A 13,966-nucleotide genomic window follows, 5' to 3' on the forward strand; every position below is an offset into this window, starting at 1 on the left:
TGCTGAAAGTTTAATGAGGCTCTAAGATGAACTGTGACAGGCGTTTGATACAGAGCGGTGAAAAGTCTTACTGCAGCGATCCAGTGACAAAGAAAACGATGAAGTCATCCTGAGTGAAAGTGAAAACAAACCACAGCACTCTGTGTGTGTGTGTGTGTGTGTGTGTGTGTGTGTGTGTGTGTGTGTGTGTGTGTGTGTGTGTGTGTGTGTGTGTGTGGGTGGGTGTGTGTACTTGCATTGGTCTCGTCTGTAACGCCACCTAACGTTAAGCTGTGGTACACTGCAGGACGGCCACTTTGTCTCACACACGGCTGCTAAATGAAAGAGATCTCTGAGGTTTGTGTGCAGCTCTGATAGGCAGAGCAGGCTAATCGTTGGCACTGCAGTGGAAGCAGAGGTACAGTGCTAACACACACTCTCATACACACACACACACGAGTGCAGGCACATATACGTTAGTGTCTGTGAATCTCAAACCAAAAACTGTTCACACCAAATGAAAAGATGTTTGTCTTGTTTCCCCCGTCATCTTGTCATTTACATTTTCGACGTGCCTGTGGCTTCAACCCCCCCCAACACACACACACACACACACACGCACACACACACACACACACACGCACGCACACGCACGCACGCACGCACACACACACACACACACACACACACACACACACACACACACACCCTTGAGTATATGACTGGGAGTACTGTTTTAATGGACATATGTCTGTGAAGGTTCTCAGTAATCCAGGTCATCGTAGTCAAAGGAGCTTGCAAAGAAAAGCGTCTGGACTTCTTTAAGTTGCTTGAAGACGTTTCACCTCTCATCCGAGAAGCTTCTTCAGTTCTAAGGTCAAATGGTGGAGAGTCCCAGATTTAAACCCAGTGGGAGTTTCCCCCCCACAGAGGGACAAAAGGACCCCTGATGATCCTCTAATCACCTGAGCCAAGGTGTGAAAACGGGTGTGGGTCCCAATCCACAGCATGTCTTTATCCTGTCTTCCTTCTCTCACCCCAACCGGTCGCAGCAGATGGCCCCGCCCCTCCCTGAGCCTGGTTCTGCCGGAGGTTTCTTCCTGTTAAAAGGGAGTTTTTCCTTCCCACTGTTGCCAAAGTGCTGCTCATAGGGGCTCATATGATTGTTGGGTTTTTCTCTGTATCTATGAAGCGCCTTGAGGCGACTTATGTTGTGATTTGGCGCTATATAAATAAAATTGAATTGAATTGAATTGAAATCAGCCAGGGTTTCGGGTGAGCTCATTGTGAAACCTGGCCCCACCCTATCATGTGATTTCCTGAGGTCAGATGGCCCAGGATGTGAGTGAGCGTTAAGGCATCTGAGAAGGATCTCAAAACTGGATTATAGATGGCAGACAGTTGGTGTCGTAAGCCCCGCCCCTCTGTTGGACATAAATGGCTTCTTTCACTCCTCTTTCAAACCATCTGTCCTCTCTGTCCAAAATGTGAACATTGGCATCCTCAAAGAGTGACCTTTGTCCTTTAGATGCAGATGGACTGCTGAGTCTTGTCCTGTGGAGGTGGCTCTTCTGTGTTGTGCCATGCGCTTGTGAAGTGGCTGTTTGGTCTCTCCAATGTGCTAGATTAAACTCCCCTAAAGAGAGCCCATGAGGTTGCCAGACCTCTAGTGGAATGCGCACGCAAGGAGGCTGAAGGCCTCCTTGCGCACGCAAGGAGGCTGAAGGCCCCTGCTAGTATAGGCCAGGGCAATTGGAGAGACGCTATTTAGACACAGGCTTTCCCGTATGTGGTTTAGCCCAGGACACGAACAGCTGGTCACTTTGTCTGACACTCTGGGTTCTGTCCATATAAATGCGCAGAGCACGGACTGGACACAAGGTATGCAGCCGCTGTTGCTCCTCTAAGGAGAAAGCGGTGGGTAAAAGGCCGGCAGTTCTATAGGGGAACATGTGCCGACAACCTTTGGGATGAAGGCGGGGTTGAGCCGCATACTGACCCTCATATTATCCGAGGAGAACTGAATGCATGGCTGATGCACTGAGAGAGCGTGGATCTCTCCTACACGCTTAGCTGAAGCTAAAGCAATTAATAGAGCCGTCTTGAAGGACAGAAATGGTGGAGAAGGCTTTACCCTTTACCCTGAAGAAATGACAGAATCATTGCCACAGAGCACTGAAAAGGGATGGCCTGTGATTCTAAGCACCAGCTTTCAAACACACGCCACTTGTGCTCATATAGCGTCCTAGTAGACAATGGTATGAACACTGAATAGTGTCGATAACACTATGAGGGAGCCCCACTGTGTTCAGGTTAAACCACTCACAGGCCAAGCCCATAGAGCTAGCCTCTCTGGGTGGGGGTGGAATATTTCCCCCTGTGTCTGAGACAGAAGGTCTCTGCGTAGTGGTAACGGCCAAGGTACCGCAAGGCACAGCAGCTGAAAAACCTCCGCCAGCCAGTGCTTCCCTGGCCAGTGTGGGGCTATCAGGATCATATAGTGGCCTCTCTCTCTCACTCTGGCCAGAGTTGGAGAAATGAGGGCCACTGGGGGAAAAGCATAGAGGAGGGTTCTCGGCCACTCGTGAGCTAGAGCATCCACCCCGAGTGGAGCTCTCTGATCGTGCAGCGAGTAAAACAGGGGACACTGAGCATTCTCCCTGGATGCATAAACGTCCACGGTCGCCTGACCGAATCGCAGCCAGATCTGCTTCACCACCTCTGGGATTCCCGACACGTGAGTTGCACGTGAGTTGCTCTCAGCGACAGCAGGTGGACACTGCTCCTGACTATCAGTCTGTGTGCCAGTGTGTATAACTTGGGGGACCCCAGACCCCCTGTCTGTTGATGTAGGCCACAACAGTGGAATTGTCTGACCTCACTAAAACATGATGACCTCTCAGCCAAGGGAGAAAATGTTTTAGCGACAGGTGAACCGCCAGCAGTTCCAGACAGTTTATGTGGGTGGAGCGCATGTGAGGGCCCCATTCCCCATTCACTGTTCTGCCTTCGTGGGTGTCCCCCCAGCCCGAAAGAGAGGCATCTGTGGAGACCACCTTCCTGGCTGAAACCGCCCCCATGGCAACGCCCTGAGACAAGAAACCTGGTTTCTTCCACTCGTGGAGAGCGAGTGAACAGTCTGCAGAGACTCATGCGACGGTGGCTGTCTCGGTGAGGGTCTAGTCCCCGCGAGCCCACCCAGCGCTGAAAGCCTCTCATGTGCAGGCGTCCCAGTGTTATCGCTAGAGTGCTAGAGATGACCGTGTGGTCGCTGTTCTCTCTGGGGACAGAAAAGCTCTCATCCGGAGGGAGTCTAGGCTGAGCCCTATGAAAGTAATGCATTGAGTTGTCCTCAATGTGCTCTTTTCCACGTTTATCTGGAAACTAAAACTCTCCAGATGGTGTATGAGAGCATTTGTGTGACAAGCTGTTTCCTGGCGGGTTGGGGCTGCTATCCCCTGGAAAGCAAATCTTAGATACTGTGGGGGATATATGGGGATGTGGAAATAAGCATTCCTCAGGTCGATTGATGTGAACCAGTCGCCCGCTCGTACAAACTGTAGCAGCGAGGCGTGCGTCAACATCCTGAACTTGTATGTCCTTAAATGCCGGTTCAGGGCACAGAGATCCAGAATGGCTCTCACCCCCCTCCCCCCTTTCTTTGGCACAAGGAAATACCTTGAATAAAATCCGCTGTGCATTTCCTCAGGAGGGCCAACTCTTATAGCTCCTTTGTCTCTCAAGGTGGAAATTTCCTCCAGGAGAAAACTGGCGGACTCGCCCAGAGCACGGGAGTAAATGATTTCTTTGAAATGTGGTGGAGCGACATTGAATTGCAGCCTTTTCCAATGTCCTCAGCACCCATGCTGACTGAGTGCAGGTAGCCCAGCTCTTTATATGGAGAGACAAGGGGCTCACTGGTGACTCCACCTAAGATAGCGTTTTGGCGCCACCTTGTGGTTGCAGGGCAAAACATACGCCATTTCGGTGTCCCGTCACCTCTGTCACAGGTGAGGGAGGTGACAGGCTCATCTGTATTATCACAGCTGTGGAAACATGATCCTCCACGTGCTGCGTTATGGCAGACATTGGTCTGTTTTTCAGCATGTTTGATTTTTTTACAACACTCGACAGCGCCCTCGGCAAACTGTCTAGATGCACGTGTCGGGGCTTTTTTAATACAGAATGCATGAGAGAAGTGCTCGTGAAACAACACTGTGAACTTTGGCTCTCTTTCCCTCTGGCGGGTCCAGTGACAGGAATGCCGGGCCGAGTTATGCACTCTGTGTGGAACATGTCCCGTTGAACTTGCTCTGGAACGGAGCTGGGAGGCGGCAGAGCGGCCCATGAAGGGGGGAAACTGGGTTCGCTCCCGCCTAGAGAAGAGGCTGTCAGGCCGGCCGCTTCTTCCTCCTCACGATCGCGGCAGCGAGGGGAGGAGGAGGGGCCGCTTGAATTCTGGCCTGGGGAGACTGCTTCCGAGTCCATGGATTCTTAGGGGTCCCAGCAGCCTGGGGGGCTGTCTGCGTCTTAGGCACTTTGGGGATCTTGAAAGCGGGGACCGGGCGAGACGCTGCCTGCGCAAATGACTGGGCCCTCCTCAGCAGGCAGAGTTTCAGAGCCTCATCATCTCTCTTTTTTTCCTCACATCTCTTCTGCATGGATGTAACAGCCGCACCGAAGAGACCTTGAGGGACGACAGGGGTGTTGCGGAGTTCCTCTTTCTCCTTAGTTGTCAGGTTGTTGAGCCCGAGCCAGCGTGCTCGCTCCTGAAGAACCACGAGGCCCATGGCTCTCTGCCCAGGCGGAGGACGTGGTCAGTTATAACGCAGAATATCTTCCCACACTGTGGTATCTGCTTTAGCTGTCATGTCCTCTTCTAGCTCAGCTTGGTAAGCCATTAACATAGAGGAGGTGTTGTGGGTTCTTACTGACAGAGCCGCTGCCTTGTAGCACTTATCTGTAAGGCTAGACTGGAAGCGGTCTGTTTTGGAGGGGAGGGATGGAGCCGATGAGGACAGAGACGTCTTCGGGTGAAGATGGCTCGTTACCAATGGCTCTACTTGTGGCATCTGGCGGAGACCGATAGACTCCATCCCCTCAAAATCCAGCAGGGAGCTCCCCGCGATGGGGTGTTTCTCGCTGTAAGGTTTTGCTTTCCACGTCACTGCTATCTCATCGAGTAGCTCAGGAAAAACAGGCAACACATGCTTCTGCGTCTTTTTCGCCTTCGGCAATTTCTTACCGTCAAAACGAGATTTTACAACCTCTGTTTGTGTGGTGGGCCACGGGATGTTGAGCCTAGCGGCTGCGCGCTTGCACATATCCTGCATGTCGAGATCCAGGGGAGACGGCGGTGTCGGTTTTTCAACCTCGCCGGTGGCCAAGGGTTTTGCAGCCCAGCTGATGCTAGCCAAGGAGGTGGAATCTTCTTCCTCGTTGTCAGACAGCAGGAGCTCCGAGTCAGCCGACTCATCTCCGTCCTCGTTAGCATCTCCTCCCCGGGTGACTTCAGCATGGGGGAAAAACTCACATTCTCCGTGTGCCTCCAGCGATGGGAAAACGGTCGCGATGGGCTGAGGGTCTGCCTCTGCCCAGTTCTGCCCTGGCGTTGTGGCCAAATCATCGGGCATCTCAATTTCTCCTTGCACCGCAGCAGCCTCACACAGCAAAGGGTCGCCACCCGACAGGTTAGCCTGGCAAGCTAGCCTGCGGCGGAGTAGTTTGCGTGGGAAAGCCGCGCAGTGGATACAGTCGTGTGCGGGTGTCAAGGCAGCCTGAGCGTGAGATAAGCCTAGGCATGCCACGCACACGGGGTGTGTATCCCCAGCAGAAATTTTCTTGCCACAAGGACAAAGTTTTGCAACTTCGTTGTTAGTCATAGCCATGGTTAGCTAGAGGGTTGCACATGTTAGCGAGACCGACACTGAGTGTGGAGAATATTGCTCAGCTAGCGTGGGGTGAAAAGTAATGCTACTTTACTACAGGTATTGCTACCTAATGTGTAAAACCACTAGCGCCGAAGGGTATTGCTACCTGTCGGTGAAGCTAGTGGTACCTTTATTAGCAAAGTGTTGCTACTTCACTTTGGGAAAATATTGCTACTTCCCAGGGTGAAAGTATTGCTACTTGACACCAACACTAGCTACAGAACAGTATTGCTACTGCTTGTATGCTAGTGGACAACTGAAATGCTGGGAACAAAGCGCCCAGTGACCAAGTTGTTCACTCGAATTTGTGGACAGTTTAGCTTAGCACCCAGTAGCACAGTTGTCTTACAGGCTTCTGTGAGAAGCGAGAAGAGGTTTTTCAATCACATCTGACGCCATGTCAGCCTATTATATATGGAGGCACTAGCCCCTCCTGACATGGGCGTCACTTAGCCAGCCTGTAAGGGCTGGCGTAATGGTATTTCAGCTTCTGAGGAGGTCACGCAGAAGGCGTTCCCCGTAGTGAGACACAAAACGAAAGCTATGAAAGAGAACTCTCCTGAGTTTCTCTGATACACAGGCTACATAGGGGATGACAATGTTGTTGCATCTGTCTTTCTTATCCTCCCTCGCTGGTGTCTGATCTTCTTTTCTGTGCATCTTTGCTGACTTTAAGAACGCCCATTTAGGATATCCGCATGTTTTGAGTGCTTCCTTTACATGTGTGTGTTCCTTCTTTTTCCTTCAGGCTTAGAGGGAACATGTTCTGCCCGGTGGTGTAGGGTCCTAATTACTCCAAGTTTGTGTTCCAGAGGGTGATGGGAATCAAAGAGGAGGTACTGGTCCGTGTACGTGGGCTTCCGGTAAACTTCGATGTTGAGGTTGCCATTCTCTTCAATGTGCACAGCGCAGTCCAGGAAAGGCAAACAGTCGTCTTTTGTGTCTTCCCTGGTGAACTTGATGTTTTTATCCAAGGCGTTAATGTGCACAGTGATTCCACTTCTTGTGTTTTGATTTTGACTCAGGTGTCGTCTACATATCTGTACCAGTGGCTGGGTACTCTCCCTTTAAAAGAGCCAAGAGCCTTTCTTTCCATTTCTTCCATGTAAAGGTTGGCTACAATAGGTGACACGGGGGAGCCCATGGCACAGCCATGTTTTTGTTTTAATGGACACCTAATAAAAAGTGGTTTCTTTTTTTCAATTAGAGGACTTTGGCTCGTATTGATTGAAGGACTAAAGTAGGTGGATAGGGACAACACACTGAAGGGCAGCTTCAGGACTGAGGACACTGTCATGATGTTGTAGATGTATGAAGACTACAGAACCAGAAACACAGGATTCATTTGCTACATGTTAAGCTAAGTTGCTCAATAACAAATGAACTGCATCCATGAGAGGTTTTACACTGAACAGACTGAATAGCCTGGTTCCTGCAGCAGCATTTAAAAACGTTACCTCACCACCACCATGTTGTTGTTGGAGCTATAACCAGAGGGTGGACTGCTAGACTAAGACTACAGCTACATACAAACAGAAATACGTACTAATCAGTTCTAAGTAACAGATGAAAGAAATGCTAGAATTACACTTACAAAAATGGGGACAGACACTTTCTGGATGGTCTGCACAACATGGCAACACCTGGTGTTTATCATAAAGTAACCAACAGTGCAAACTCCACTGAATACGACCATCACCGGTCTACAGCCAAAATGTGCTCACTGAAGTTGATGTATATAATTGTTGGTTTGCTCTAGTTTTCGTGATATGGTTTTAGGTCAGGTTTAAACCAAAAGTGCTTAACTAAAACCAGAAGTTACTAAAATCCATTTTGAGCCTTGAATTTTTAGATATAATCAAACATTCACACCTTTGGATGAAATTGGTCCGTGCGAATTGAAATTGTATTAGGTAGATGAGAGAGATGATGAGATAGCCTTTATTTGTCAGTTGCAGGTCTTTTGCCCACAACCGAGATGACAGACCTTGCCGACCGTACATACAATACACAAACATCACATTGGGGAGACAGGTCAGACTAGGTAGCGAGGAAAAAAACATCGAAATGTGTAACACAGAAGGATAATACAGGAATGCACAGATATCAACACACCATAGCACAATAAACACAGACAGCAGCATGGGAAAGAGTTCCAGTGTGTACACCTGATCTGGGACCGCTGCAATCTTCGACTGCGCCTCCAACTGACCCGATAGTCCAAATCAGAGGGGAGGTAAGCGTTGGAGGTGGTGTTGGATCCGGGGTAGGGAGAGTTCAGCTGAGACGGTGTCCTTCGCCCTGCCAGGCTAAGTAAACAGTCTTCCAGCCAACCCAGGTGGCCTTGCATGGAATAGGAAGGAACAGACTCAACACAGTCGTTATCAGGGTGTTTTGTTCAGCTCCGGCCTTGCGGCTGGCGCCAAAGGGGCATCCGCATAAATGATGGTATTTTTACTTTAGTGCGAACAGCTCATATGAATTTCAAAGCAGTTCTACAGTCCAACACTTGTCTCTCAATCTCCCGTTGGAGAACCGCGAGCTTCGCCATACTTGCGTTCTGTGATGTCGTCATTTCTTGTGCTCAAGGAGCCAATTTCTGAGAACTCACAGCAGTGTGCCTCCCCAAGATGTCATCCGATTTGCGCCCAGAGATGTTATTCCGGGCTAGCCCTTCCGAGATGTATCCAGTCTGCAGTCAGAGATCTTATTCTGAGTATTCACAGCAGCCGTAGCCTCTCCAAGATCTTATCCGTGCTGCACTCAATCAGCCCATTTTGAGAAACTCACGCCTCGTCCCATCGTTCCAATCCCAGCGGGCAGCCTTGTGGGGGTTTGAACAGCCGGTTCCGCTTTCTTCATTCTCCGATAAGTCAGGGCCAAGCCAGCTCCGATCAGCCAGAACCCTGTTACCATGGTTCCGAATAGGTAGATATCTTCAGCACTCAGGCTCACCCAAGCCCAAACTTCTCGTTGAGAAAGGGGTGTCAATTGCATTTAGGGACCAGTTGATCAAATCCATAATTCCTCTTTTAGGTTTTAGAGAACAGACTGTGAGAGAGTGTTCCAGGGAAAATACAAAAAAAAAAACACGAGACAAGGACATAAGCAGGGAAGATAAGGGAGAGGAGAAAAAGTGCCTCCGCCTCCTCCGAGAGCCAAAGAAGAAGTAGGAAAACATAACTGCCAAATTTCAAAAGTCGTGATATTATGGTACTTGATCTTTTGACCTCTACCATGACCTTGTAGTTTACCTTCTTAGTATCAGGAAATCTGTAATGCAAATTAAAGTTACGTGTTTGTAAAGAATATTCTAATATCCCTCATATTTGCTACTTTCTTTCACAGTGTGCCATTAAAAGTTCTGTGAAATGCTTCTAAAATCTCTATTTTGTTCTGTTTGTGAAGTGAAACTGTGAAAGGAGTGAAAGTAAAAGTTGCAGTTTGAGGTTTTTCATGCAGCAGCTTCTTTGTAACTAATGCAATGTGACAACAGACAGAAACTTCCAGCAACCGCTTAGTAACTGGTCAACAAATATGTCATTTTCCATAACAACCAGAAGTTCCAGAGGGTTCACTGACTCTAGGCCTGTGTGACTGAGGCCTTCAATAATTAGATAAAGTCAGTAGTGGACACACACATAGACAGGCGAGTGAGGAGTCCTGCAGATCTACATATCATCATTTAGTGTTTCATAATCAGGCTTCTCTCTGTCTTCGTTTTTTAAACAACGATTTATTGATTTTTTGGAAACAATACAAACAGCAACAAATCAGCACAGCCCAATACAAATGATGAATTTTATTTAAAAGCTCTGGGGTACGCTGCAGTCTATGTACGATTCTGGAATGGCGTTCCTGCAGTTGGTTACAGGAAAACATTTTCTTGGCAGATCTAAAATTTTAGACCATGCTTCTGTACTAAGCTCAATTTCAATGTCGGTTTCCCATCAAACCCTGGCCTTATCGGTGGTTACAAAATTCGGAGACAATAATTTCCCTATAACAAAAAGAGGTACATTTCTTTTTTGTGATTATTTCCTCATTAAATTTAAGGAGAAAGCTTTCAACAGGATTCAAAACAGGTTGACTGGCTGGAAATTTAAGGGACTTTACAAAACGTCTTACTTGCAGAAACCCGAAGAAGTGTTTCAGCTTTATTACTAATCAGAGGCTGTAGTGCACTAGAAAAACCTCTTCTTCCAACGTGGGCAGCAATATTGTGCCAAACCTTAAGTGTAGACATCAAAATAAAATTATTTCTGACACCAAGAGGAAGGTCATCCAGATCAATAGATAAAAGACAAAGAGGCGAAAGAGGGTCACAGCACCAGGTATCTATGGGTGGTTTGCCTTGGTGTAAAAAGGAAGATAACCACCCTGAGGTTATTTGTGAAGCCCAGTAATAATATAGAAGATTAGGAACTCTCTGTCTTCTATGTTTAGACTTTTTCTAAGTTGCTACACAATGAAGAAAGGTCAAAGTGAGACAAGAAGCTTAGAATTTAAAATCAACTACCTAAACAGTGTATGTAGGTGTAAATTGTAAGAAACTGAATAACCTGGAAACAGTCACGGCCAGCAAAACAGTCGGCTATTTTTAATCCTCATCTTTGGATTCGGCACATAAAAAAGCCACAAGAAATAACTGAACTCAGAGCTGTGGTGTGAAAGACAGCCTGTTTCAGCAAGTCTGTCTGTACAAGCGTCCACACCTCTAATTTTATATCATACTAAAGTTATTGAGTTATAAAGAAAAATCAAACATTTGTTTTAAAGGGAGAAATTAGCTATAAACAACAACACAGCCAAACACATGCACAAATGTTCGTTGTGAGTAGAGGGATGATAGAGGGATTATATGGGCACTATTAGTTTTTGGCATATTTATGTTAGCTGCTTTTCTCAGGCCTGAGCTTGTTAACCAGTAAATCATATGACAACCTATTTTGACACTTACGATACAACAGTTACACCAGCCACATGTAATGATTATACTTCATTCGATTCCTGTTAAACGATGTTTATGTTTGCATGATTAAATTTTGCTCCAGCAGTGGGTTTGAGTACTCTGGGAGAGTAGAGAAGCGCTATAGAAGAATCAGTCCATTTATCAATGTCAGCAGAAGGTGACATTATTAGAAAAACAATAAGCATTTTTATATATCTGTCACACAGTTTGGCTTCTTTGTTGCCAACCTTAGCAACACTGATGGTAGAAACAAAGTTCGTCACTGTCCTCTTGGTTACGAATGAGAGAAGATACCTCTGTCATTACAGGAAGGTCCCTGAAGGCAGGAGGCACTGTGGCTTTGCTGGAGATCATGGATATGACAATAAGATCAACAGCATGCAGGTATCTGTTTACAAGATTCCCTTTGTATTCACAATACCAGCTCAGCTTTCTAAAACATCAGCTAGGAACAGCGTACACGCACTGTGCACACGGTTACACACTGAAACCGGTATTAACCTCCTCGGACCTGGCGTCCACATATGTGGACATCACATTTTGGGTTATTTAGACCAAAATACTAAATTTTGCTCTACAAGGGCCTGATACTCACTTACGAGGACATTATACTGCCACTGTTATACCAAAATTTTAAACGAATATCCTCATATGTGGATCTCATTTTTATTAGAAACAAAAATCAGGTAAAAAAAAAAATCTGGTAATTCTTTGTTTTTACATTGATCAGGTCCCAATCAGCCCAAATATCAAAGAGAAATTAAAAATGTATGCCGTGGAAGAGTTCGGGTCTCAGGAGGTTAAAGCTCAGACTGTCTAAACATTCAATTTCAACATTTATAAATATTGTTATAAGGTAAAGACCCTCCAATAATACAGAGAAAATGACCCCCTGTGAGCAAGTTGTTGCTTAGGCAACAGTGGGAAGAAAAAACGCCCCTTTAACAGGATAAAACCTCCAGCAGAACCGGGGGGGTGCAGACACGTGCCGTACTGGTCAGGGATGAGGGGAGGAAGACAGGAGAAAGACTTCCTGTGGAAGAGAGCCGCAGTGTGTAAACACAAAGTGAGTGAAGAAGAAATGCTCAATGCATCATGGGAACCCCCCAACAGCACAGGCCTAATGCAGTGTAAATAAGTGAGGATTGAGGGGCACCTGATCCAACCCTAACTACAACTAACTGCTAATTAACCTAATTACCAACAACTGAGAAGGTGTCTGAATCCAAGCTGGAAGCAAACAAACAAAAAGACAGTATGTGCACATTTCATAAACATTACAGGAACTTTAATCGTCTTCTTAAATACATGAAATGTAAGAAGGAATAATAATAAGTAGAAGACAGGGAACTAATTTATAAAAAACAATTAAATATTCTTGAGATTTCTGAGGAAAAAGCCCAGAGATTCTTCCCACAATATAAGGCAACTTTATTTATGTAATGAAATGTATGCAAATGTAGAATAGCCTTTTTTTAAACTCTTGTTAAAAACTTCAGATATATCAAACATTTTCTTGCATTTGTTGTAACAAACTAACCCGTGTGATGAACTTTTGCTTCCAGACTATTTTCGTTGGCTATGGGCCCACGTTTAAGTTCAAGACTAAAGTTCCAGCCTTTGAAAACATCGAGCTTTATAACGTAATGTGTGGTGAGGAGTCCCTTTTTTTCCATCTGCATTTCTGTGTTCAGGTGTCTGGGTGTGTTTTGATATCTGATATTTTTCCACAATAAGAATGCGTTAGCTGATGTTTACGTGTGTGTGACGTCTTTAGTCTGATTTCAGTCACATTTGTCCCATTCTTAGATCTTCTAGGTTTGAAACCGGCCCCTAATAATGGAACTCACGGCAGTCTGAACCACCTGCTAAGAACCCCCCCGTACAGACCCACCATGGCAGAGGAGGTCTCCAGACCAACAGCGTCTGGTGTTGTACCTGCAGGAACAGACAGCTTGGGGTGCAGCTGCGATGAAAAGGTCAGCCACGATGACTCAGAGGCAGACCTGAGCCCAACTTCCTGTCAGTCCCTGAAGGGAATTCTGTTCTTCTATTTTTCTAAACCTCTTCTAGTCTATTTTTTTGTCTTTTTTTTAAATTTCTCAACTCAATCATATGTTCAGCACATGCAGCAACATTCTTGGCTGTACATCCATATTGTCACACTTGGCAAAATTCCTCCCATCTTCTGCTGCTCAATTTGGTGCTTGTATGAATTGCAGTCTCAATTTCTGAGACTCACAGGAGTAGCACCCCACAGTCTGGGCTTTCTCCTCTGTCATCAGCACACCATGTTCACTGACAGAACTCATACTAACTGGATATTTTCTCCTTTTTTGGGCCAAACTCTTTTTTTTTTTTTTTTTTTTTTTTTTTGGCCTGTCCCGTTTGGCTCTTTTGCATCAGAATTGTTGTCTAAAGGCAAAGAAAGATGCCCAACGGATTTACTTTACCAAACTGACCATCCCAGCCTTGCCATAATGGTCCATTTGATTCACCTTTTATTGTTTATTTTATTTTCACTTACTGAATACGGGACAGACTTGACTGGGGGAAAGAAGGGGAGAAAGAAAGAGGGAAAGAGAAACAGCTGAGAAGAGGGACGGGGGAGAAGGGCAAAAGACAAAAACCAACAGAACGGGCAGAGAAAAAAAAATGCATATATCAATCACCTGGATCACCTGCTGAGAAAGAAAAAAGAAAGCAAGCAGAAGAGAACAAGAGTAATAGAATAAACAACATCACAATGATATATGGGAATATGACAGTAAATACTAAATATTAAACATTATTGTGCAGCACATAAGATCAACAGAACACAGTGTGCTTTGAGGTAGGAGCCAAAAAGGGTGTAGTTTGTGGGTGTGATCACCCGTGTGTACACCTGTGAGCATGGACGCGCTTGTTTTTAAAAGGTTCCTTCATGTAATGATCTGCTAGAGGGTGTGGGGGGGCCACAGCCCCGTCCTCCAGGGCATGAAGCAGGTATGGAGGAGATCAAAACTCCAGACATCCAGAGGCCCCCAGAACACAAGAGACCAAGGAAGACCAACAGAGGGGCAGCCGCGCCACTGTCCCAGAAAGA

General features: G+C 46.4%; 1 protein-coding gene across 4 annotated transcripts in view; it reads left to right on the top strand.

Moving 5' to 3' along the window:
- enpp2 (ectonucleotide pyrophosphatase/phosphodiesterase 2) overlaps positions 1-13,966 on the top strand; it is a 75,539-nt gene that overhangs the window by 50,268 nt on the left and 11,305 nt on the right. For 3 of the 4 annotated variants that reach the window (XM_085366106.1, XM_085366107.1, XM_085366108.1), the window contains 3 exons: positions 11,190-11,265; positions 12,447-12,534; positions 12,691-12,860. In XM_085366106.1, coding sequence (XP_085222232.1) covers positions 11,190-11,265; positions 12,447-12,534; positions 12,691-12,860 — 334 coding nt within the window. The remainder of the gene's footprint in view (positions 1-11,189; positions 11,266-12,446; positions 12,535-12,690; positions 12,861-13,966) is intronic. The other variant, XM_085366109.1, reaches the window with a different exon arrangement.

This window comes from Diplotaxodon limnothrissa, linkage group LG11 (assembly GCF_057381915.1).
Source record: "Diplotaxodon limnothrissa isolate DT_005_m linkage group LG11, D_limnothrissa_male_GT1.1, whole genome shotgun sequence".
NCBI classification, from domain to species: domain Eukaryota; kingdom Metazoa; phylum Chordata; class Actinopteri; order Cichliformes; family Cichlidae; genus Diplotaxodon; species Diplotaxodon limnothrissa.